The 27,743-nt window shown below is 31.7% G+C and overlaps 3 protein-coding genes across 3 annotated transcripts; all 3 read left to right on the top strand.

Moving 5' to 3' along the window:
• LOC18595158 (flavin-dependent oxidoreductase FOX2) lies at positions 5,566 to 7,482 on the top strand. Its single transcript, XM_007022988.2, has one exon. It carries the CDS (start codon positions 5,600 to 5,602, stop codon positions 7,202 to 7,204), a length of 1,605 nt encoding a protein of 534 aa, XP_007023050.2. The 5' UTR covers positions 5,566 to 5,599; the 3' UTR covers positions 7,205 to 7,482.
• On the top strand, positions 13,218 to 15,174 carry LOC18595159 (flavin-dependent oxidoreductase FOX2). The gene has a single exon (XM_007022989.2). It carries the CDS (start codon positions 13,422 to 13,424, stop codon positions 15,024 to 15,026), a length of 1,605 nt encoding a protein of 534 aa, XP_007023051.2. The 5' UTR covers positions 13,218 to 13,421; the 3' UTR covers positions 15,027 to 15,174.
• LOC18595157 (flavin-dependent oxidoreductase FOX2) lies at positions 23,699 to 25,393 on the top strand. Its single transcript, XM_018123017.1, has one exon. It carries the CDS (start codon positions 23,699 to 23,701, stop codon positions 25,301 to 25,303), a length of 1,605 nt encoding a protein of 534 aa, XP_017978506.1. The 3' UTR covers positions 25,304 to 25,393.

Here is a 27,743-nt window from a genome sequence, read left to right on the forward strand (position 1 = left end):
CTTCTGGTTTGGCTGATCACTATGGGAGAAATGGGCTGATTTTTTGCCTTTTTATAAAGAAATAATAAAATAATAAAAACATGACACATGGCATTTCCTTATTGGTTCAAATTTTAAATATTTGACTTTTAATTCTTTAATTCTCCACCACACATTTCTCATGTTTATCCATTTCCACGATGAATAAAATTCCCTGGTCTGGACAAATGTCGAGGTGAAAATTTACTGATTTGCCCTTGAGGTGGTAAAATTACCATTTCGCCCCTATACTCCAAATTATACCGAAATTAAAATTTTTCACTTCTAAACCTCAAATCATACTCCAATACTCAAATCATACTCCAATAAGTCAAATGGAGCCAAAAAATATTTTCTAAAAATTTTCATTTTGTCCCAAAGTGGCAAATGACCATTTTGCCCCTAGATAGTGAAAATTTCGGTTTGACTCCAAATTGATCCTCGAACTCCGAATTACCATTTTGAGTCATCCCTAAACTGTGAAACTCTTAATTTCACCTTAAAATTCCTATTTGAACTAGTTCGAGGCTTAATCGACTTAATGGTACCATTATGGGCAATATCGTCTTTTAACGATTCCTCGAACTTCCTAAATATACAAATATTCTATTGAGCATGTAAATGACGTCGTAATTATTTTATAGAACAAGGTTTGACAGTGACTATGCCTCCACATCTAATTCTATTTTTCCTTCAAGCAATTGTTTATTAGATTCTCAAAGCAGAGCATGGAAAACGATGACCCCTTTTTTATTTATATAAAGTAAAAAAGAATTTTATTTAACGATGAGCCTAATTCTATTGTTCGTTCGTGTCTTTGTTTGTCTACAACTTACATGAGAGTCTAATTATTTTTCCAAACTGTGAAAGGCCTTACAACTCTAAAAGGTACAACTTCAATGGTAATTAAATTGGTCTAAGACTCCTTCATATAAAAACCATATTCCTTCGTATAAATATAGATCTCAAATAAATTTTCAAATGATTAGTGTATTGGTGTTGGTAGATTGCTCAAGCAAGCCTCTATTTGATCATTTATTTATTGTAAAATGTAAGTTTCTTTATGTAAATGAAAAAAAAAATGTATGAATGATAATTCATGGATATTTTAGTTGTATTTTATTATTTTTTATACAATTATATGAATTATTATAAAAAAATTTCAAGTAGACCTATCCATGAGTTAGGTGGTTCACCAACTTGCGAGTTTGGCTTGAATTGTACCCCTGATATTATTATTTTATGAAATAACAATCTTTGGGCCATACCCTATACAACGATAAGAGACACTTTTGATATTCTTGAAAGGAAAACCGAAAGGACCGTAGCTAACAGTAGCCAATTGGCCTTATGGTGTCCGTGGATTACCATTGGAGATTGAGCACTTAAAAAACTTGCCTTGATGTTTGAAGGTTTCCATTCATAGGATTTTGAACTTTGAGATTTTGACAATTAGGATTTGAAGGTATAACAATATTTTTACTACTAGTTAATTAGATTTTCTATGTTAAACAAACCAAACATTTGATTTTACTATTGAAAAGAATTTTCAATTCCACTGCAATATGCTCATGTTGATTGCATGATTTCCCAACAATCATCACTAGACAACCTTTTAATATCAGGAGCAACAATGGAAAGATGATTAACCAAGGGGCCTTTTCTCATTTTTCCAACATCCTTAACCACATCAGCATACGTTTTGCGCTGATGATAGGCCTCAAACCTAGAACCATTTTGAAAACAATCAGAAGACCTGAAATTCTCTGTAAGAGCAGTCTTATGAAATTCGAGGAGAGAGTATAAATAGTTATTCACCCCATGTTGAGCATTTTAAAGAAAGTCACAAGACTCTTGAAGCAGAAATCAAATGCTTTCTTATGGAAAGACAAAGACACAAAAGCTACAAGAACTAAAGTTAATTAGCTGGGACTAAGGTTTCCATCCAAAGAATGAAGGGGTTTAGCATTTAGGCATCAAGAAGATCTCTCCTTGGAATAAAGCCTGTATGATGAAAACCGTTTGGGCTATTCTTATTCAATCAGGGTCACAACGTGTTGCTTGCATCAAATCCTATATATGCACTAACAGGCAGAAGTCTGTGATATATTCCTCTGTCTAGTGATTGCTCATGGGGGTGGAAGAAATCTTGAAACTAAGAAACTATATCAAACCCTATGTGCAAAACATAATAGATGATGGAAAACCCACAAATATTTGGTTTAATTACTGCCATCCTAAATGGCCTTTGTTGCTTATGCACTATAATTTCACGATTCTCTTCCTTTTCGAGTAAAAGGGATAACTGTACATGAGTATTTAACTCATTGATCAATACATGATCCCCTACCTAAAAAATAGAGTTTGAATCTCTTTTTTCAATTTACAAAAATAAAAAAGAAAAAAGGGACAACTGTAGTTAATGTTGTACTCTTCCCTTTCAAGCAAAAAGGAACAATTGTCATTAATGCTGCAGGTTTGGTTTGGCCGCTGGCTAGATCAGATGATTTAGTAGAGACTCAATGCTCCTTTTATGATGTTATTATTCTTAATCCGAGACGGAAAGATGAAGCCATCTGGACTTAGTCTAGCAATGGAATGGGAAGTTTACAATCTCTAGTACTTGGAATATCGTTAGACATAGAAAGCCATCTTCTCTTGAGCCTTATAGAGAAGAAACACTGCTTACCTGTTACTTAAAGAAGAATACTATCGTTCGAGAGATTTTAATAATTTAGATAGATGACATGATTTTGAGGTCGAGACAGGAAAGGGGGCATGAGATCAGGGTAGGAGATTTGCATTCCTAGCTCCATCTGTATACATGTACAAATTAAATTCAAATTATACCTAAATGACTCTTAATTATCAAATTAATATATAATTAATTACATTCAATAAAAGAAACAAATTAACAAGTCAACATATTAGTATATAGTTAAAAATTGATCAAAATACCCACCAAGTTTTGTACTAATGTATTTTGTTTAATTTAGTCTTTGTACACAAAATCGAAATAATTTAATCTCTTAATTTTGAAAATTACTTCAATTTAGTCCATTCCACTAACGTAATCGAATTTTACTATTAAAAGGATAATGTCAACATTGACATCAGCGTTGATGTGGCATATTTTGTTGGCGTGGCACCCACATGATGAAGTGGCATGCCACATGGCACCAACTTGATGACATGGTAGTGTCATGTGACCCTAATATATTGGCGTGTTAGTGTCACGTGGTAGATAAAAAAATTTTTGAAAAAAATTTTTGTGCCACATTATAGGGACTAAATTGAATAAAAATATATAATACATAGACTAAATTGAACAAAATTAAAATGTTGAGAGACTCAATTGAAAAAAATATTTGAAAAATATAAATATTTAAGTAGATGATAGATATACTTATTAATAAGTTAAATATTTAAGTGTAAAATATTTATGGTGTTATAAATATATTTAAATATTTTCTCACTTGATTATTTAATTGTAAAATATGTATATTAATTTATCTTCTTTACAAAAATTAAGTTTGAATTCTCCTTCTATAAAAAAAATCGAAAAAAATTTTATACCTAAAGTTAAATTTAAATAAATAACTTGCATTATGTTGGAATAAATTAACATAAAAAGACTAAATAATTTTTTTCATTTATTATAATAGTACAAAAATTTGAAATTTATTTGACTTAATATTTAACTTGAGTTGATCTCAAATTAGCAAAATAGGTTGATTTAGTTTTTTCTTTTAAAAGAATGAAGAAAGGAGATATGGAGTTAGCGATCATTATAAAAATGCTTCTTCATTCTGACTTATTTAATTTAGGCATGACAAACCTCTTATTATAACCCTAAAATCTGAGTTACTCCACCTTTTTAATTTTTTATTTATTTTTTATGTTTTTATTTTGTCTAATATTTCAGGTTATATTCTTTAGGTTGAAATTTCTTGAATTAAAAACTGTATTTATGGTTGATAGAATTAAATAGAATTGTAAATATTTATATAATTTTATTTTGTATTTACAAATTTTTTGTAGATCTAAATTAATAATCTAAATTTAAATTTAACAAAATTTGATTGTTTGAACTTAAATAAAATCGTTTTATAAGAACCTTTGAGTAAATTTAAATAAAAAGTAAATTAGGTAAGGGTTAAATAATTCCAAAAGAATGAATATTTGCAAATTGTGAAAGTTGCAATTAAATCAACCTATTTTGCTTATTTGAGTTCAATTCAAGTTAAAAACTAAGTTAAATAAATTTTAAAATTACCTANTACAAAATTTTTGTAGATCTAAATTAATAATCTAAATTTAAATTTAACAAAATTTGATTATTTGAACTTAAATAAATCGTTTTATAAGAACCTTTGAGTAAATTTAAATAAAAAGTAAATTAGGTAAGGGTTAAATAATTCCAAAAGAATGAATATTTGCAAATTGTGAAAGTTGCAATTAAATCAACCTATTTTTGCTTATTTGAGTTCAATTCAAGTTAAAAACTAAGTTAAAAAAATTTTAAAATTACTATTATTATAAATAGAATAAAAAAATTTATTTAGTCTTTTTACATTATTGTATTCCAACATAATGCAAGTTGTTCATCTAAATTTATCTTTAGGTATAAATTTTTTTTCAAATTTCTTTTATAGAAGAAGAATTCAAACTTACTTTTTGCAAAGAAGATAAATTAATATACATATCTTAGAATCAAATGATTAAGTAAAAATATTTATATATATTTTTAACACTATAAATCTTTTTCACTCAAATATTTGACTTATTAATAAATATATCTATCATCTATTTCAAAATTTGTATTTTTCAAATATTTTTTAGATTTAGTCCCTCAGCATCTCAATTTTGTTCAATTTAGTCCATGTACTATATATTTTTGTTCAATTTAATTCATGTATTATATATTTTAGTTCAATTTAATCTCTATGACGTGGGACAAAAAAAATTTTAGAAAATTTTTAATTTGTCATAAGGCACTAACACGTCAATGTGTCAGTATCATGTCATCATATTAGGGTCACATGGCACTGTCACGTCATTAAGTTGGTGTTACGTGGTATATCACGTCATCAAAATATATCATGTCAGTGTTGACATCATTCTTTCAACAGCAAAATTAGATGTCATTAGTAGGAAGGATTAAATTAAAGTAATTTTCAAAATTAAGAGATTAAATGGTTTCGATTTTTAATATGGGGACTAAATTGAATAAAATGCATAGATACAAGGATTTGGTGGGCATTTTGACTATTAAAAATTTTAACTTAAAGTCAGATCATTAATTATTGGCAATATAAAAGTCAAATAAAAAAATTAAAGAATTTACAAAGTCAAGAACAATGAAAGAATTTACGAAAAGTCTAAGAATGATATATTCAATTTTGAGCACATCCAAAACGAAAATGAATTTTGTTTTGAAATATTCTTGGTCTTCTTTCTAAAGCTTTCAGACTTGACCTGGAATTGATCCAAACGACCCTCTCCTCTCTATATAAACACGAATATTGAACCAACAGAAGCGCGCAAACCCATTAAAGATCTCGAGATTCTTTGTGAAAAAATGAAAGCTTCAAGCTCTATACTATCCATCGTTTCGATCCTTTTGTTATCAATTTCATTGGTAACATCAGAATCAGCTCTTGATAATTTCCTGCAATGCCTTCCTCAACATTCCAACCCCTCTAATCCAATCTCTGATGCCATATACACTCCCAACAATGCCTCCTTTCAATCTATTTACGAGTTACGTGCAAATAACCTTAGAATCCTATCTTCTGTAACCTCCAAACCAGTGGCCATTATCACAGCCCTGCATGAATCCCATGCTCAAGCCACTGTCATTTGCGCCAAGCGCCATGGCTTCCAAGTAAGAATTCGAAGCGGGGGTCACGATTATGAGGGCCTATCCTATACATCAGACGTCCCATTCGTCATTCTTGATATGTTTAATCTTAGGTCTATACAGATTGATATGGCAAGCGAGACCGCATGGGTTCAGGCAGGGGCGACCACAGGCGAACTGTATTACCGGATAGCCGAGAAAAGTAAAGTCCATGGCTTCCCATCTGGAGTTTGCACTACTCTTGGCATTGGTGGACACTTCAGTGGAGGTGGCTACGGCCCCCTGATGAGAAAATACGGTCTTTCTATCGATAACGTCATTGACGCACAATTGATCGATGCCAATGGTCGAATCCTTAACAGAAAGTCCATGGGAGAAGATGTGTTTTGGGCAATCCGAGGAGGTGGAGGAACTAGCTTTGGAATCATCCTCTCATGGACGATCAAGCTGGTTCGTGTTCCTGCTAAGGTGACTGTTTTCAACGTGCAGAGGACTTTGGATCAAGGTGCAACAGATCTTTCTTATCGTTGGCAACAAGTTGCCCCTAACCTGCCTAAAGATCTCTTCCTCAGACTTCAGGCTGATCCTATAACTGGAACTGGCAGCGGCAACAAAACCATACGAGTTTCATTCATCGCCCATTTTCTTGGACAAACTGATAGACTTATCCAACTGATGAACGCCAACTTCCCTGAATTGGGTTTGCAGCGAAGTGACTGCATTGAAATGAGTTGGGTCGAATCCACCCTCTTCTGGGCCGGCTTCCCCAATGGAACTTCCATTGACGTCTTGCTCAATAGAGTGCAAGAGGACAGAGTCTTCTACAAGACTAAGTCCGATTACTACAAACAAGTGATTCCCAAGGAAGGCTTGGAAACCTTATGGGAAATCTTGATGGACATAGAGGACATTTTTATCCAACTGAATCCTTATGGTGGAAGAATGGAAGAGATCTCAGAGTCGGAGACAGCATTTGCACATAGAGCTGGAAACCTTTACAAAGTACAATATACCGTGCTGTGGTCGGAGTCTGACGGAGGCATCAGCGCTGAAGAGCGGTACGTTGAACTGTCAAGAAGATTGTACAGTGCAATGACTCCATACGCATCCAGCAACCCAAGGGAGGCATTCATCAACTACAGAGATCTTGACATTGGCAGCAACGAAAGCAACAACACAGATTTTGCAGTTGCCAGCGTTTATGGAGCTAAGTATTTCAAGAACAATTTCCTGAGATTGACACGTGTGAAAGCCTTGATAGACCCTGAAAATTTCTTCAAAAATGAACAAAGCATTCCGCCATTGCCGACTCACAAGTTCTAATGAGGAGGATAACCTGTGCTGCCCTTGTCAAACGTCACCGCTCCCAACCGTTATATTTTGTACGACCCTACAATAAAAGAAAATAAAAGCTTGTGTGAAATATCTTCTGAATTTTTATTTCTTAAAGGCAAGACTCGACTTTTTGCCATTTATTTGTTATTATTGCTTGTAATTAACACCATATTGTTCTATATCTGTAATAAAGAATAATTTAATATTTGTGTAATTCAACAAGAAGATATTTCTATGTAATAAAGAATATGTGATTTGATCATCTATTATTTTTTTTGTTCACAGTCAAAATAAGATAATTTTATTAATATAAAAAATGATGCAATTGTTCAGATCTCGATATAATTAAGATATGTAAACAAATAAAAATTAGAGCCTCATTGGAAACATAAAAAATCAAGACAAATAAATAGTTCTTAATTATTTAACACTATCATTTTCTATTGCAATAAAAAAAATGATTAGGTCATCTATTGTTTCTTTTAGTCAGAATAAAATAATTTTATTCAGATCAAAAAATTGAAGTAATAGCTTATATCTCAATATAATTGAGATAAATAAACAATTAAAAATCAGATATTTATTGATATATAAAGAATCAAAACAAATAAATAACTCTTATTCCATGCAGTCAGTAAACGTAAAACCTTTCTTTATAATAAAATATATATGATTGGATCATCTATTTTCTTTTAGTCAAAACAAGATAATTTTAATCATTAATATAAAAAATTGATACAATTGTTCATTTCTCAATGTAATTAAGGTAAGTAAACAATTAAAAATTAGAGACTCATTCGAAATATAAAAATTCAAGACAAATAAATATATAGCTCGTATTTCACATTATCATTTTTTTGTAATAAAGAATATATGATTCGATCATCTATTATTTCTTTTCGTCAAAATAAGATAATTTGATTAATATAAAAAAATTGATACAATTACTGATACCTCGATATAATTGAAATAAATAAATAATTAAAAACACGTTTTTATGTAACTAAATTTGACTAAAACTAATTTAAAGAGCTTGATATATTTATGGCCTTTGGTCCTTAAAAAAGAAGGATAAGATTGGCGGCTAGCCTCTTGGGCAAGTCAAATCCAGCGGTGAAGTACGTAGCCAATTCATAGTTTATCCCATTTCTCTCTTGCATTTTCTCTCCATCCAAAAAGGATGACCACAACATAATTATCCAATTCCAAACTCAAAATTTCCTTTATAAGATATATATGAAAAATATTAGACCTAGCTATTTCTTGCTTGAAATTCCTGTTCGAGAAACATTGACTATACCCAAAGTCAAAAGTCCAGGTTTCTTATGGATTGAAAACGTGTACCATCAAACATACCAGAAAGATGAAATTGTCTGATTCACAAGCTAACGAACGAGAAGATTGAATTTGAACCTATATATATGTTCTGCACTGATCTAAAAAGCCCTGGATGTACGCTGTTGACAATATGAGTGTTGCAGTATATTTTTCTTCAAAGGCATTGAAATTTGTATAGAGTCATTAAAAGAGAGATTGTTCCCAATGAACAGAACCCTGGATATTTTGCAACTTAGCATACAGCATATCTTTATGTAACACCTCTGATTAGACTAAATCGTCTGTTAGAGAATTTGTCTCTCTAAATATGTGAACGAAAGGAGAAACTTGTATTGTTTCTCTTACATTTCTCAATGCAATTTGCAATGTGAATCATTCATTAGGACTTTCGAGAATGATTACTGAGCCATAAGATTGTGTGTTTTCGAGTCACTTTCAATAATGAAAAAGTGCATCAAATCCTATATATGCACTAACAGGCAGAAGTCTGTGATCTATTCCTCTGTCTAGTGATTGCTCATGGGGGTGGAAGAAAATCTTGAAACTAAGAAACTATATCAAACCCTATGTGCAAAACATAATAGATTATGGAAAACCCACAGATTTTTGGTTTGATTACTGCCAACCTAAAGGGCCTTTGTTGCTTATGCACTATAATTTCATGATCTCTTCCTTTTCAAGTAAATGGGGTAAATGCACTCGAATATTTAACTCATTGATTGATACATGATCTCTATTTAAAAAATAATATTTAAATCCCCTTCTTCAATTTAAAAAAAAAATAAAAGGGACAACTGTAGTTAATGTTGCACTCTTCCCTTTCAAGCAGAAAGGAACAATTGTCATTAATGCTGCAGGTTTGGTTTGGCCTCTGGCTAGATCAGATGATTTAGTGGAGACTCAATGCTCCTCATATGATGCTATTATTCTTAATCCGAGACGGAAAGATGAAGCCATCTGGACTTAGTCTAGCAATGGAATGGGAAGTTTACAATCTCTAGTACTTTGAATATCGTTAGACATAGAAAACCATCTTCTCTTGAGCCTTATAGAGAAGAAACACTGCTTACCAGTTACTTGAAGAAGAGTACTATCGTTCGAAAGATTTTAATAATTTAGATAGATGACATGATTTTGAGGTCGACACAAGAAAGGGGCCATGAGATCAGGGTAGGGGTTTTGCATTCCTAGCTCCATCTTTATACATGTACAAATTAAATTCAAATTATACTTAAATGACTCTTAATTATCAAATTAATATATAATTAATTACATTCAATAAAAGAAACAAATTAGCAAATCAACATATTAGTATATAGTTAAAAATTAGTCAAAATACCCACCAAGTCTTGTACCCATGCATTTTATTCAATTTAGTCTATGTACTCAAAATTGAAATAATTTAATCTCTTGATTTTAGAAATTGTTTCAATTTAGTTCCTCTCACTAACGGTATCAAATTTTATTGTTAAAAGCATGATGTTAGCACTGACATCAACGTTGATGTGGCATATTTTGCTGGTGTGGCACCAACTTGATGGCATGGCAGCGCCACATGACCCTAATATGTGACGTGTCAGTGCTACATGATAGATAAAAAAATTTTCGAAAAAATTTTTTATGCTACGTCATAAAGACTAAATTAAACAAAAATATATAGTACAGGGACTAAGTTAAACAAAATTGAGATTTTGAGGGGCTAAATTGAAAAAAATATTTGAAAAATATAAATCTTTAAGTAGATGATAGATATACTTATTAATAAGTTAAATATTTAAGTATAAAAGATTTATGGTGTTATAAATATATATAAATATTTTCTTTATTTTTTGATCGTAGAATATGTATATTAATTTATCTTTTTTACAAAAATTAAGTTTGAATTCTCTTTCTATAAAAAAATTTCAAAAAAATTTCATACCTAAAGTTAAATTTAAATAAATAACTTGCACTACATTCAAATAAAATAATATAAAAAAACTAAATAAAATTTTTTTCTATTTATAATAGTATAAAAATTTGAAATTTATTTGACTTGACTTTTAACTTGAGTTGAACTCAAATTAGCATGATAAGTTGACTTAGTTTTTTTAAAAAAAAAATGAAAAAGTGAGATATAGAGTTAGCAATTATTATAAAAATAATTCTTCATTTTGACTTACTTAATTTGGGCATGACAAACTTCTTATTATAATCATAAAATCTGAGTTACTCCACCTCTTCAATTATTTATTTTTTTATGTTTTTGTTTTATCTAATATTTCAGGTTATATTCTTTAGGTTGAAATTTCTTGGATTAAAGACTATAGTTATGGTTGATAGAGTTAAATATAATTATAAATATTTATACAATTTTATATTGTATTTACAATTTTTTTGTAGATATAAGTTAATAATTTAAATTTAAATTTAACAAAATTTGATTATTTGAACTTAAATAAATCGTTTTATAAGAACCTTTGAGTAAATTTAAATAAAAGTAAATTGGGTAAGGGTTAAATAATTCCAAAAGGATGAATATTTGTAAATTGTAAAAGTTGTAACTAAATCAACCTATTTTACTTATTTGAGTTTAATTCAAGTTAGAAACTAAGTCAAATAAATTTTAAATTTTTATACTATTATAAATAGAATAAAAAAATTTATTTAGTCTTTTTACATTATTTTATTCTAACATAATGCAAGTTGTTCATCTAAATTTATCTATAGGTATGAAATTTTTTTCAAATTCTTTTTATAGAAGAAAAATTCAAACTTAATTTTTGCAAAGAAGATAAATTTATATACATATTTTAGAATCAAATAATTAAGTAAGAAAATATTTATATATTTTTTAACATTATAAATCTTTTACACTTAAATATTTAGCTTATTAATAAGTATATCTATTATCTACTTAAAGATTTGTATTTTTCAAATATTGTTTCAATGTAGTCCCTCAACATCTCAATTTTGTTTCATTTAGTCTATGTACTATATATTTTTGTTCAACTTAATCTTTATGATGTGACACAAAAAAAAATTTTAAAATTTTTTATTTGCCACATGGCACTGACACGTCAGCATGTCAGTGCCACATCATCATATTAGGGCCACAGGGCACAGCTAGGTCATCATGTGAGTGTCATGTCATCAGAATATGTCATATCAGTACTGATGTCAACGCTAACGTCATCCTTTTAACGGTAAAATTAAATATCATTAGTAAGAAGAACTAATTGAAGTGATTTTCAAAACTAAGGAACTAAATTGTTTCGATTTTTAGTACAAGGACTAAATTGAATAAAATGCATAGGTATAGGGACTTGGTGGGTATGTTAGCCTTTAAAAATTTTAACTTAAAGTTAGATCATTAATTATTGGCAATATATATGTCAAATAAAAAAATTAGAGAATTTACAAAGTCAAAAACAATTAAAGAATTTACGAAAAGTCTAAGAATGATATATTCAATTTTGAGAACACAAATCGTCTGCCCCTGTTTTGTGCCTCGTTTAGTGCCCCTCTTATAACTTGATGTCATGTGTATGATAGGTTTTTATTTGTTAACGTCAGCTGTTAGGTCATTTGTACTGCCGTTAAGTATAATTTCAGTCTAGGCTAACATCAACACTTTACAGCCTCCTCTTTTCCACACTTCTCTCTTCAAATCTTTGATCAAAGTCAAGGAACATTTTTACATAAAGTTTTTTTTTCTGTTTTCTCTTCATATATATTCTGATGATGGTAATAAAAAATTAAAGAAGGAGAAGATAATTAAGAAGAAGAAGAAGAAGAAAAAGAGGCAAAATGTATATTCTGCCATTAGTTGTTATTGTTTCCAGGGCGGTTAGATATTAACCTCAGTCTTATTTGACATAATGTTGTCTTTGATCTTCCTATGATGCCCATCAACATTCTCATACTCCTGTGCCAATAAGCATCCATCAACATTCTCATACTCCTGTAGCGATCAGCATCCATATCTGAGGTAAAAGACTTTTGGGTACTCTTTTTTGTCCAATCATGCTTGCCAGAGTCAAAATCTTCAGATGAATAAGAGCACTTATGTTTGCTCTTCTTATGATGCCTATAAAACTCTGTTTTTTTCTTAGAAATTATGAAATTTATTGAGTAATCGTAAAATCGCATTACTTTGATTAATGAGTGATCAACTAGAGCATCGATTATATTTAATTTAATATACAAAAAGTTTGTATCGACAATCCATCCTTAGACTCAATTATACAACAAAAAATTATGTTTTCAATTCTTACTCAATCTTATAAATTAACTGATGAGTTAATCTGCAGCGTCTTTAAATGAATAAGAATATTTGTGTCTTCTCTTACTCTAATGCTTATCGAAATTTGATTATCAAAAGAGCATGTTTTAGAATAATTTTACCTCTTTTTCTTCTTCTTCTTAGTTATCTTCTCCTTGTTTGATTTTTTATTACCATCATCAGAATATACATGCAAAGCAAACAGAAAAAAAACTTATGTAAAAATGTTCCTTGACTTCGATCAAAGATTTGATGAGGGAAGTGTGGAAAAGAGGAGGCTGTAAAGTGTTAATATTAACCTAGACTACTAAACGGCAGTACAAATGACCTAACAGCTGACGTTAACAAATCAAAACCTATCATAGACGTGGCATCAAATTATAAGAGGGGCACAAAACAGGGGCAGACGATTTGTGTTCCAATTTCGGGCACATCCAGAACGAAAATGAATTTTGTTTTGAAATATTCTTGGTCTTCTTTCTAAACCTTTCAGACTTGATCTGGAATTGATCCAAACGACCCTCTCCTCTCTATATAAACACATATATTGAACCAACAGAAGTGCACAAGCCCATTAAAGATCTCGAGATTCTTTGTGAAAAAATGAAAGCTTCAAGCTCTATACTATCCATCGTTTCAATGCTCTTGTTATCAATTTCATTGGTAACATCAGAATCAGCTCTTGATAATTTCCTGCAATGCCTTCCTCAACATTCCAACCCTTCTAATCCAATCTCTGATGCCATATACACTCCCAACAATGCCTCCTTTCAATCTATTTACGAGTTACGTGCAAATAACCTTAGAATCTTATCTTCTGTAACCTCCAAACCAGTGGCCATTATCACAGCCCTGCATGAATCCCATGCTCAAGCCACTGTCATTTGCGCCAAGCGCCATGGCTTCCAAGTAAGAATTCGAAGCGGGGGTCACGATTATGAGGGCCTATCCTATACATCAGACGTCCCATTCGTCATTCTTGATATGTTTAATCTTAGGTCTATACAGATTGATATGGCAAGCGAGACCGCATGGGTTCAGGCAGGGGCGACCACAGGCGAACTGTATTACCGGATAGCCGAGAAAAGCAAAGTCCATGGCTTCCCATCTGGAGTTTGCACTACTCTTGGCATTGGTGGACACTTCAGTGGAGGTGGCTACGGCCCCCTAATGAGAAAATACGGCCTTTCTATCGATAACGTCATTGACGCACAATTGATCGATGCCAATGGTCGAATCCTTAACAGAAAGTCCATGGGAGAAGATGTGTTTTGGGCAATCCGAGGAGGTGGAGGAACTAGCTTTGGAATCATCCTCTCATGGACGATCAAGCTGGTTCGTGTTCCTGCTAAGGTGACTGTTTTCAACGTGCAGAGGACTTTGGATCAAGGTGCAACAGATCTTTCTTATCGTTGGCAACAAGTTGCCCCTAACCTGCCTAAAGATCTCTTCCTCAGACTTCAGGCTGAGCCTATAACTGGAACTGGCAGTGGCAACAAAACCATACGAGTTTCATTCATCGCCCATTTTCTTGGACAAACTGATAGACTTATCCAACTGATGAACGCCAACTTCCCTGAATTGGGTTTGCAGCGAAGTGACTGCATTGAAATGAGTTGGGTCGAATCCACCCTCTTCTGGGCCGGCTTCCCCAATGGAACTTCCATTGACGTCTTGCTCAATAGAGTGCAAGAGGACAGAGACTTCTACAAGACTAAGTCCGATTACTACAAAAAGGTGATTCCTAAGGAAGGCTTGGAAACCTTATGGGAAATCTTAATGGACATAGAGGACATTGTTATCCAACTGAATCCTTATGGTGGAAGAATGGAAGAGATCTCAGAGTCGGAGACAGCATTTGCACATAGAGCTGGAAACCTTTACAAAGTACAATATACCGTGCTGTGGTCGGAGTCTGACGGAGGCATCAGCGCTGCAGAGCGGTACGTTGAACTGTCAAGAAGATTGTACAGTGCAGTGACTCCATACGCATCAAGCAACCCAAGGGAGGCATTCATCAACTACAGAGATCTTGACATTGGCAGCAACGAAAGCAACAACACAGATTTTGCAGTTGCCAGCGTTTATGGAGCTAAATATTTCAAGAACAATTTCCTGAGATTGACACGTGTGAAAGCCATGATAGACCCTGAAAATTTCTTCAAAAATGAACAAAGCATTCCACCATTGCCATCTCACAAGTTCTAATGAGGAGGATAACCTGTGCTGCCCTTGTCAAACGTCACCGCTCCCAACCGTTATATTTTCTACGACCCTACAATAAAAGAAAATAAAAGCTTGTGTGAAATATCTTCTGAATTTTTATTTCTTAAAGGCAAGACTCGACTTTTTGCCATTTATTTGTTATTATTGCTTGAAAATTAATACCAGATTGTCCTATATCTGTAATAAAGAATAATTTAATATTTGGGTAACTCAGCAAGAAGATATTTCTATGTAATAAAGAATATGTGATTTGATCATCTGTTATTTTTTTTGTTCACAGTCAATATAAGATAATTTTGTTTATATAAAAAATGATACAATTTTTCAAATCTCGATATAATTAAGATAAGTAAACAAATAAAAATTAGAGACTCATTGGAAACATAAAAAATAAGACAAATAAATAGCTCTTAATTATTTAACACTATAATTTTCTATTGTAATAAAAAAATGATTCGGTCATTTATTATTTCTTTTATTCAGAATAAAATAATTTTATTAATATCAAACATTGATGTAATAGCTTTAATCTCAATATAATTGAGATAAATAAACAATTAAAAATGAGATATTCATTGAAATATAAAGAATCAAAACAAATAAATAACTCTTATTCCATGCTGTCATTAAACGTAAAATATTTCTTTATAATAAAATATATATGATTCGATCATCTATTTTCTTTTAGTCAAAACAAGATAATTTTAATCATTAATATAAAAAATTGATACAATTGTTCATTTCTCAATGCAATTAAGATAAGTAAACAATTAAAAATTAGAGACTCATTGGAAATATAAAAATTCAAGACAAATAAATATATAGCTCGTATTTCACACTATCATTTTCTTGTAATAAAGAATATATGATTCAATCATCTATTATTTCTTTAGGTCAAAATAAGATAATTTGATTAATATAAATAAATTGATACAATTACTGATACGTCGATATAATTGAAATAAATAAATAATTAAAAACACGTTTTTATGTAACTAAATTTGACTAAAACTAATTTAAAAAGCTTGATATATATATTTATGGCCTTTGGTCCTAAAAAAAGAAGGATAAGATTGGCGGCTAGCCTATTGGGCAAGTCAAATCTAGCGGTGAAGTACGTAGCCAATTCATAGTTTATCCCATTTCTCTCTTGCATTTTCTCTTCATGCAAAAAAGGATGACCACAACATAATTATCCAATTCCAAACTTAAAATTAATTTCTTTTATAATACATATGAAAAATACTAGCCCTAGCTATTTCTTGCTTGAAATTCCTGTTCGAGAAACATTGACTATAACCAAAGTGAAAAGTCCAGGTTTCATATGTATTGAAAACGTGTACCATCAAACATACTAGAAAGATGAAATTGTCTAATTTGCAAGCTAACGAACGAGAAGATTGATCTAAAAGGCCCTGGATGTACGCTGTTGACAATAGAAGGGTTGCAGTATATTTTTCTTCGAAGGCATTGAAATCTGTATAGTCATTAAAAGAGAGATTGTTTCCAATGAACAGGACCCTGGATATTTTGCAACTTAGCATACAGCATATCTCTAAGTAACACCTCTGATTAGACTAAATCGTCTGTTAGAGAATTTGTCTCTCTAAATATGTGAGCGAAAGGAAAAACTTCTATTGTTTCTCTTACATTTCTCAATGCAATTTGCAATGTGGACCATCCATTAGGACTTTCGAGAATGATTACTGAGCCATAAGATTGTGTTTTTTCGAGTCACTTTCAATAATGAAAAAGTGTGAGGAGACCCAAGAAGTGGAGCAAAAGAATAGAAGTCCTTCCAAAATGAGCAGAAATTCTGCCTAATCAGAATCCTCCGTACCAACGAATTTGGAGAAAAACTCTACCACGTTACCTGTGCGAGAGAGAAGAAGAAGAAAGAAGGGTTGCAATACTAACAAGTTTGTTTTAGATTAATTGCATGTGCAATTGAAACATCTGAATTGCAAATTGGTTTGGGCTCCAGTACATCAGTTTTCATATACCGAAGATGACACAGTCAAAATTGTGAGCTTGAAGCTAGCCTTGCATTCCAGAACCAAAAGAAGAAAAAACAGAGGGCGGGGGGCGGCTTGCCTTACGTCGAGATGCTAGGAGAAATAGTAACCTTTGAGATCATATATCGTAATTTCATATACCATTTGTAATTAAAGTACCCATTTGAAAAGAAAAATACTAATTAGAAGGTCAAGTCACTTAATTACGCAACTAATTAATGGGGCTCAAGCTAGAATTATCGCAATTAATTACTAATCTTTAGTTGCTTTTATTTTAGTCTACACAAGAAACAGTATAATATTACATTAACAATTTGAAAATATTAATTCCATTCCACCAACGCATCCAGACGGAACCCTTTGACGAAACTTAAACATCTATAAAAGAAGGTTTAAAAACTTACGAAAGTTATTTCTACAAACCATTCTCCTCAAATTTCCTTTCCAATAATAATAACACTTGAAAATTTCAAATTCATTTCTCCTATTTTCGCTTTTTTTTTCTTTCTCTGACTCAACTTGGTCATTGTCATGTAGGGCCAATTTTCTCCAGGTTAAATTGCCCTAATTTGCCTTAAATAGTTCCACGTTTGATCATTGCCCGATCATTTGAAGCTTAAATTAAGTATGATGAAAACGTTCTGGAAAACATTGGAATGTGAAAGTGTTTGGTAGCGTGGAGGAGAATATATAGAGACTTGAGAAAAGGATTGGAGAAATAGATGAGACAGGAAACACCATAGAGATAGAGGAGAGGGAGATCGAACAAAAAAAGTGATTAATTGGAGAGTTTGCGGACATCTCAGAGGAATAAAGAATCAATGTGGAGATAAAAATCTAAGGAGAGGTGGGTGAAAGAGAGAGATAGGAATATAAGATATTTTCAGAGTAAGGCCAAAGAATCAATGTGGAGATGGAAATCTCCGGAGAGGTGGGTGAAAAAGAGAGATAGGAATATAAGATATTTTCAGAGTAAGGCCAAAGAATCGATGTGGAGATAGAAATCTAAGGAGACGTAGGTGAAAGAGAGAGATAGGAATATAAGATATTTTCAGAGTAAGGCCAGGGTGAGAAATAAGAGGCATAATATTTTGATATGAATGTGTTTACTGTTAACTGGGGTAAGATTATTAAGGTCTGCAAAAAGCCACTTCCAAGACTAGGGTAAGATTTGTGAATGTAGGTGTTACCAACTAGTTGTAATGCTTGAGTATATTAATAAAACCATTGGCTTATATATATATATATAAAAAAAAGTTACTGCATAACCCTATTAAATTTTTTTTTGACTCCCAATATCTACTTACAGTACAACATTTTTTACCTTTGGTTGCCAAAAAACTTACAACTATAGGTGAAAAATATGTTGCCTTAGGTTAAGGCTACACTTAGAAAAAGTACAATCTTAATCAATGAATGGAAAAGTTTAGCTGCACTTTTAATGAAATTTTACTACAAAATTAATATGCAACCATATAGTATATGGTTGCAATCTTAAATCATATGGCAATATTTAAACTGTGTAGTTAAAAAGTATATGATAGAAACACATATAACCTTCTAATATGCAACAAAAAAGTGTAAATTTTACAGCAACCTAGAGAGTATAAACCATGCAAATTTTACAAAAATTTATAGCAAATATATATTTTTTTTAATGACATTCTATTATTGAATAGAAAACAAAGCCAAAGTAACAAAGACAGGAACAGGAACAAAGAAATAAAGACAACAAACCTAGAAATAGAGACAACATCCAGAGAGCACAAGGCTCAGCCCCAGGAACAGGGCACAAAGAAAACCAAAAACAAATGGAGAAACAAAATAGAACAACCATCAAAAGGAAGTAGAAATCAAATCCTGAACAAACACAAAACAGGAAGCCAAAGAGGAGCAGGAAAGCAGATCTGACAAACATCACCAGTCAGAATCCCAAAATAGTTTGCTGCCATTTGGATAAGAATATATTGCAGAAGAGGCATTACTTGGTATCCTACAAGTTACAATATTAATCATTGCTTCAACTAGTTTAGTCTAGTTGGGTGTTTAAAGGAAAGTAAGTATATTGATCACAAGACATTTCAAAAATCCAATATCATAATTAACAAGTATAAGTTAACAACTAAGAAGAAACTAATGGCAGTCATCACTATCAAGCGAGCTTCTTTAATCACAAGTGCAGTCCAAGATTTATTTTTCTATATATTTGAATCCCAAATGCAAAGATATAAAGTGATGTTGAAATCTAGATTTATCTTTAGGATGCTAACTTTTGCTTAGAAACCATGATTTGAGAAGGAGCATGAAGGTTTGGTAATGGTGTGATCCTCAGAATGGCTGCCATTGCTTAGATAGCTAAATAAAACAAACCATTTTTATTTCCTTCCAACTTAATTTTGTTTATATGTAACCACACCCCAGATAAGAAAATAAACCAAAAAAAAGAAAAAAAATGCCCATTTGTGCTCAATGTAAAGTGTGTACTTTATTATATTACACTATTTCATAACTATTAATATACATATTCACACTGCTTTTATTATAATAAATTAATAATATAGCTAGCATTAGAATCTCAAGTTATTGAAAACAAAGAGTAATTACCTCGTGAAGTTCTCTTAAAACAACTTCCTTTGTACCAACCTTAGCTCTTAGAAATCTTGATGGAGATGACAAAGAGGACCCTAAGAAAGAAACTCGAATAAATTTCATGATACTGCCATGTTCTCTGGCAATTGGAAAAATCAAGAATGAAAAACTAACACATGAACTACTAAAACTCCAAAAAATTCAGCTTAGTTAAATGTAGAACGTGATTGATAGCAGAAGATGATATGACAGGTGAACCATACGTTGTTCCATATGATGAGAACTCAATAAAGATGTATCATAGATAATTTGGTCATAAATATCACTGAAGACACTACCATCAAATCAATTCCCGACATCACAAGATTTTAATTCTTAAGCAATTAGCAAAAATAAAGATAATAACTTGCTACACTTGAATTTATACCTTAATTGACAGATATTTGAGGCTTTTCAAAGTTCTGCCTTTATTCTTTAGAGAGAAATTGAGAAACATTGACTTCCACCATCTAAAAAAATAAAAATGACATCACAAATCATAAATATTAAATCATATTACAAATTATAACCTCAACATTGTAGAAAATCATGAAGTGTTTGTAAGTTACTAACCTTACAAATCTGATTTAGAGATATATTATTAAATATTTGGTGGCTCCATTTCTTGGCAACTAGTCAATGATGATTCATTAAGCTGCAAAATATTATAAGTAAAAAAACTTGGGAATCAAAAGAAAATAAAAAATAGTTTCAATAGATAATACCATTTGTAAAGAAGTTAATATCTTGGGATATTTCCTCTACATTTTCCCTACTAACTTTCTGTATTGATAAAAAAAATAAAATAAATTACTAACAAAAGAACTTACAAGTTAGCAACATCGTAAATAAAAAATATTTGGTATAATGGAAGAGAAGGGGAAAGATGTAAAAGAAAATACATCATTTTCTTCATCCTCTACCAACCACAAATAATGTTTGATGCATGATAAAGAGTGCCCTACTGGCTGATGATGCATGAGAAAAATAAAATAAAGTTTGTTGCAATTTAAACTTCCTAATTATGTTTCTTACCTAACTTAATCACCCTAAGACAAAATAACAAAGAATCTACTAATAAACCAGACTAAGGAAGCTAGTCTAACGGCCTATTCATTCATAAAAGTTCACATGGCAATAGGGGAACTAAGTGACTGTGGGTATAAATTAAGAAATAGATTAATGGAAGAAAGAAAAACGAAATGAAGAAAAGACACAAATATTTGAATAGCAACCCAATGCTATTAAGAGTCTGCACCAGTAGATACATTTTATTAAAGGCAAAGAAATTGAAATTCGCTTTAAATTGCTTGAAGTTGTTTTACTGGAAAATTCAGTGTTAAGCCATTCAATGCATTTCTAATACTCTAGATTAATATAAAGTTAGTGAACACCATCTTTACCTTGAAAGCCAAATCTAAGAACTTGAAAATTTAACCAGAACTTAAACATTTAGATCATGAGGAGCTGTCATCTACAAACTACAGAAAAGGTCTTTCTACCATAAACTAAGGAACTTATTTTCTCTTTTTGCAGGAGAAGTTGCTCACATCAGGTGTAGGGTATTCTTTATTCTTCCAACCTTAAATTTAACAGCTCTTCATTTTATGAAATCATGCTTAACTACAATCTTATTGATATCCTTGTGCAAAATCCTAACTAGATGTTTACAAAGAAAATGGTGCAAGGTTCTCGACCTCTATTCACAACTGGTGCTTAAATCAATAAATCATGCTTAAAGTCCCTAATTGGTATTATAACAAACCCTAATCTAAACTTGAACTACAAAAATCATTATCAAAATTAAAAAAAATAAGAAAACAGAGAAAGAGTACCCAAATCAATGATTACACAAACATGTACCTTTGAGCTAAAACTTACACAATAAAAACTCTATTCAACATATGTATTTGGTGAAGAAACAATTAAGAAAATTAACACAAATTTAAAAAAAATAATGAAAAAAATTAACATAAAATAAAAAGACTTGAGAAAATCATCTTACTAACTAACCGGGAATCTTTGCATTCTGAAACAAGTAAATCACCGGAGGCATCGATCCTCATGACTGCCCTTCCTTGTAACATAACACTGTTTTTTTTGTTTTTTTAGCTCCAAGTGCTCATTTCACCTCCAACTTGCATTGACAACAAGGTTGCCTTTGAAAATGTATAAATGCAGCATATACGTATTTTATAAAACAGAATATTTGTTCAAGCACAGCCTGGCAATGCTCATCATTCAAAAAAGAAAAGCTAATCGGGAATATTTAGATCCATGCCAACCAAGAATCTTCTTAGTAAGCAAAGGGGAAAATGAAAAAATCATCCATTATCATTAGCTGAATGAAGAATCAAAGAATATTCAGTGAAAGTAGTGAAATTCTTTGATGAGATACGATTCAAGAAAAAGATAAAAAAGGATTTGGTGAAATTCTATGATGAGAATTTGAGAATGAATCAATCTAAAAATGGTTTGGTGAGAAATGAGGTAAGAGAGAAGAGTTGATGTAAGAGAGAGGAAGAGTTGAACCATAAGAAAAAAGAATTGTTAAGACTCACAAAAGGTAGATTGTTTACTTGGGCTGTCCTAATAAAATAATTATATTGGTCATTGCTGTTTTTATTTTGTGATCTTCTCTTTCTCTTATCAAGTCTCTTCTAATTTATTTTAGTTTACTTTAAGTGATTACACTTCAAATAGTGCAGTTAAATAAAAATGTATCAAATGTTTCAAGAAGAATTTAGTTACATTAAAATAATTGACCCTAAAACTATGCATTAAAAAGTAAAAAATGTTGTAGTATTAAACTGAAACATAGTCATATGTTTAAGAATATGTGTCAGTATTAGCTTTATTGTTAATTATTTTTCTAATTTATTACCTATTTTTTGTTTTTAAAGTTACTATTATTTATTTATTTTAAATATATTTTATTATTTAATGAGAATGAAAGATAAAAAATTTAAAATAAGAATGTAATACGTTATGTATGATATATAATTGTAGAATTCAAATTTATTTATAGTTACATAAAGAATTTTTTACTCTCTTTTAGTTACAACAAGAATCTTGTAATATTGAATTAAAGTTATTTTGAAGTTAGAAATACAATAGTGAAGGAAAGAAATTTTACATTTTTTTATATTTTAAATTACTAGTAGATTAATAGTTTGTGTAATATTAATTTTTTTGAAAGGCATGTATTATTATTTTTTAATTAAATTAAATACTTGAAAGGAAAAATTTTACTTATCTTATATATCTTCAACATCGTTTCATGTCAGTCTTTCAGATTGTTTGGAGTTAATCTTATCATTTAGGTTCAAATTTGGTAAGTTCGAGTTGTTGATTTTTTGTGGTTAAATTAAGTTCGGTTGAATTCAAGATCGAGTAGATTTAACAAATTTTCAGATTTCAGTCAACTTTGTTAATTCTAAGTGAGATCTCTAATATCCCTATTAAGAGATTAATTTAATGATGCAATTGTATAATTACTTATTGTTTAATTTAGTTGAGCGGCCTATAATCTTACTCTTAAAAGTTCGTTTCAATTAATTTTTCAAAAAGCGGAGAATCGAAACGAAAATATGTTCAGATGTATATGATATAAATATATATATAAATATGTCGTAATTATTACATTTCATATACAGATCAATTAATAAACCTGACAAACAAAGAATCAAAGATTTGGACAAATATGGTATAGAATTAAAGAAAATTTAAAACGCCAGAATAAATTTACATATGGTGAGATTTGAAACTGAACTTAGAAATTAACAGCAAAAAAAATAAAGTAACTGTTACTAATAGAAAAAACAAAGAATTAAACTATTGGCCGGAAATAGTTCAATAATGGTAAGTTCATTTTCTAGTCGTAGTTTCCTTCTAAAGCATCTAAAATTGAGCTGTGTCCAGTCGAGATTCAAGACCCTTTGCAGTATATCTACATACACCACTGAATTAACCAACACACCAATTGAAAATCTCGTGATTCAATTAGAAAAAATGAAAGCTTCAAGCTCTGTATTCAGTGCTTCAATCCTTTTGTTTTCAATTTCATTGGTAGCATCAGATTCAGCTCTTGATAGATTTCTTCAATGCCTTCCCAAGAATTCCAACCCTTCAAACCCAATCAATGATGCCATATTCACTCCCATGAATTCCTCCTTTCAGTCTATTTATGAGTTACGCGCGAACAACCTTAGAAGCTTGTACTCTGCAACCTTGAAACCAGTGGCCATTATAACAGCACTACATGAATCCCATGCTCAAGCAACTGTCGTTTGTGCGAAGAGACATGGCTTCCAAATCAGAATTCGAAGTGGTGGTCATGATTTTGAAGGCCTATCATTTGTATCAAGCGTCCCATTTGTCATTCTTGATCTCTTCAATCTTCGGTCTATAGAGATTGATATGGCAAGCGAGACGGCATGGGTTCAGGCAGGGGCGACCACCGGTGAACTATATTATCGGATAGCAGAGAAAAGTAAAGTCCATGGCTTCCCAGCTGGAGTTTGCATTACTCTTGGCACTGGGGGACACTTCAGTGGAGGTGGCTATGGACCCATGATGAGAAAATATGGCCTTTCCATAGATAATGTCCTTGACGCCCAACTGATTGATGCCAATGGTCGAATCCTTGACAGAAAGTCAATGGGAGAAGATGTGTTTTGGGCAATCCGAGGAGGTGGAGGAACTAGCTTTGGGATCATCCTTTCATGGAAGATCAAGCTGGTCCGTGTTCCTCCTAAGGTTACTGTTTTCATAGTCATAAGGACTTTAGAACAAGGAGCAACAGATCTTGCTTATCGTTGGCAACAAGTTGCCCATAAACTACCTAAAGAACTTTTCATCAGACTGGCGCCTCGGCCTTTGATTGGAACTGGCAAGGGCAACAAAACAGTACAGGTTCCTTTCATCGGCCATTTTCTTGGACAAACTGATGAACTTGTTCAACTGGTGAACTCAAACTTGCCTGGATTGGGTTTGCAACGAAGTGACTGCTTAGAAATGAGTTGGGTCGAATCCGTCCTTTTCTGGACCGGTTTCCCCAATGGAACCTCCATTGACGTCTTGCTCAAACACAGAGTGCAAACAGACAAAGTCTTCTACAAGACTAAGTCCGATTACTTCAAAGAAGTAATTCCCAAGGCAGGCTTGGAAACCTTATGGAATTTGCTGATGGACATCGAAAATATCTATGTGCAGCTAAATCCTTACGGTGGAAGAATGGGAGAGATTACAGAGTCGGAAACAGCATTTCCCCATAGAGCTGGAAACCTATTCAAAGTGCAGTATACAGTGCTTTGGTCGGACGCCCAAGGAGGAATCAATGCTACAGAGCGGTATTTGGAATGGTCCAGAAGATTGTACAGTGCAATGGCACCGTACGCCTCCAGCAGCCCAAGGGAGGCATTTCTCAACTACAGAGATCTTGACGTTGGCAGCAACGACAGCAACAACACAGATTTTGCAGCAGCCGAAGTTTATGGGGCTAAGTTTTTCAAGGGCAATTTCCAGAGATTGGTGCTTGCCAAAACCATGATAGACCCTCACAATTTCTTCAAAAATGAACAAAGCATTCCCCCATTCCCATCCTATATACAATAAGTTCAAATGATGATGGGAGCATAAAATGTTGATTGCTTCCTTGTCACCCCTAATGTTAATAATAATTCATTCAAAGAGCTATTTGGACAGTCTTGGTTTAATTCTTATTCCGTCGGACTCATTCGGTTTCTCTCTGTTTGATTTTTAAAAAAAAAAAAATTAATTTAACCATTATTTTTTAAATTATTTTATAAAATTAAAATTTCAAATAATATATTTTGGAAAGTTTGAAATTCAAAATTTTTAAATTATCTAAACTTGAATTTAGTATAATATTATTTTGATTTAAGTTGATAAATATAACACAAACTATTACTTTAATAGTAATTTTAAGAGATAATAATAATATAGAATTATTTCCTATTTATCTTTTAAATATTAATATAATTTAAAATAATAAATATAACATAAAGTATTAGTTTAGAAGCAACTTGAGAAGCTACTAAAAAAATATATAATCTCTTTTTCTCTTTTTTTTTTTTACTCTTGTAGTTCTAACTTTTATACTCCCTCCATTACATATATAAGTATGATTTAACTTTGCATAAAGTTTAAAATTTTGAGACATAAATGAGTAGTTATAGTTAAAGGGTAATAAAAGATTGTAAGAAAGATTTTTTTTTTATTACTTTTCAAATGAGACATTAATTTGAGACATCTAGAAGTATGCAAACAAGACACTGTTTACGTGATGAAAGAAGTAAAACTTTGATTTATTTCAATATCTTTATTTTGATTAAAAAGAGAGTAAAACACAGTGAGAAGAGGTCGATGTCGTGGGATGAAGAGAAACTTTGATTTCCTTCAATATCATTGTTGGGATGAAGAGACTTGCCGAGGATGTGGAGGTCGATGCCCTAGACGAGTTCGTTTTCTGACATGAGATGAATAAATAAGTCCAGGTTCACCATAAATGGCTAAATATCAGATGAAGGAGCTGAAGTTAGAAGCAAGCAGAAAGGAAATCGGGATTCTAAGGAGTTAAACCCATAGCAGGACACATGGTGTATGAGTGAAACTCATAGTTTCACTAATAAGCCCTTTTAAATTTCACTTAAGTTAGTTAGGCTTAATTAATTTAGAATTATTTAGACTTTCTCTCTCATTTAATCATGCCTATAAGGCTGTATGTATATTGACATTTGTACAGTACTCTATTTTCAATGAGAATATTACAGACATTCTCTCATCTGCTGCGCCGCTTTTCTCCTGTACCATATTTTACATGGTATCGGAGTAGGTTGGTTTATGGACACATTAAGATGTCAGCCTTAACTTACTGAAGGAGGTAGCCGATATTTGTTGTTTCTCTATTTTTCAGTAAGTCCATATCTAGACATATTTGAAAGTAGTTTGTTTGTTTGTTTTCTTTTCTCCCGATTTCATCACTGTGGTTTATTGATCTTTTGAACCATGGTTGATTCCGCTAAATCCAGACCAACACAAACTACGACACAGACCACTGCACAGGTCACTCAAATTCACCGATAGCCGATCCGTAATCACCTTATTACCTACATCATATTAACCACCCTAGTTGAGGAATCATTAACCCAAAGCTCACTACTAATAATTATGTGGCTTGGAGTAGATCATTTCTAGCTACCCTTTCTATTAGAAAGAAAGTTGGTTCATCAATGGAACAATACCTAAGCTTGAAATTATAGATCCCCTTCTCTTGTGTTGGACTCGCTGCAATAACTTGATTGTAGCATGGTTACTAGACTCGATATCACAACCAGTGGTCTCAACCATATTTTATATGAACTCGACTATTAATATATGGAACACCCTCAAATAGAACTTTGCTTAACCTAATAATATTAGAGTGTGCAATATTCAGTACACTTTGGGAAATGTTACCCAAGGAACCAAAATAATTGATGCATATTGTGTAAAGCTCGACCTTATAAAATACTAGTCATGACATACATGTGATGATAGTATGATTGCATGCTAGGAGAGTCCCGAAAAATTTACAAAAGTCGGTATTGTACCTAGAGGTACAACAAAGTTGATTTAATCCTCGAACTAGATCAAATAGGAATTTTAAGTTGAGATTAAGATCGTCACAGTCCAAGGATGACTCAAAATGGTAATTCGGAGTTTGAGGATCAATTTGGAGTCAAATCAAAATTTTCACTATCTAGGGGCAAAATGATCATTTGCCACTTGGGCAAAATGGTAATTTTTAAAAAAGATTTATTTGGCCCCATTTGACTTATTGGAGTATGATTTGAGGTTTAGAAGTAGAAAATTTTAATTTCGGTATAATTTGGAGTATAGGGGTAAAATGGTAATTTTGCCACCCTAAGGGCAAAATTGTAATTTTTCACCACCAGGACATTTTTCCAGCACATGGTCTTCCTTTATCCTCATTTTTGACCTTTGACTAATCATGTGGTGAAGATAAAATGTTTAAAATTTTAAAAATGGACCA

Source organism: Theobroma cacao, chromosome 6 (genome assembly GCF_000208745.1).
Source record: "Theobroma cacao cultivar B97-61/B2 chromosome 6, Criollo_cocoa_genome_V2, whole genome shotgun sequence".
In the NCBI taxonomy this organism is placed as follows: domain Eukaryota; kingdom Viridiplantae; phylum Streptophyta; class Magnoliopsida; order Malvales; family Malvaceae; genus Theobroma; species Theobroma cacao.

Coding starts and splice junctions, on each gene's coding strand:
- LOC18595158 (XM_007022988.2), top strand. CDS start 5,600: ATGAAAGCTTCAAGCTCTATACTATCCATCGTTTCGATCCTTTTGTTA.
- LOC18595159 (XM_007022989.2), top strand. CDS start 13,422: ATGAAAGCTTCAAGCTCTATACTATCCATCGTTTCAATGCTCTTGTTA.
- LOC18595157 (XM_018123017.1), top strand. CDS start 23,699: ATGAAAGCTTCAAGCTCTGTATTCAGTGCTTCAATCCTTTTGTTTTCA.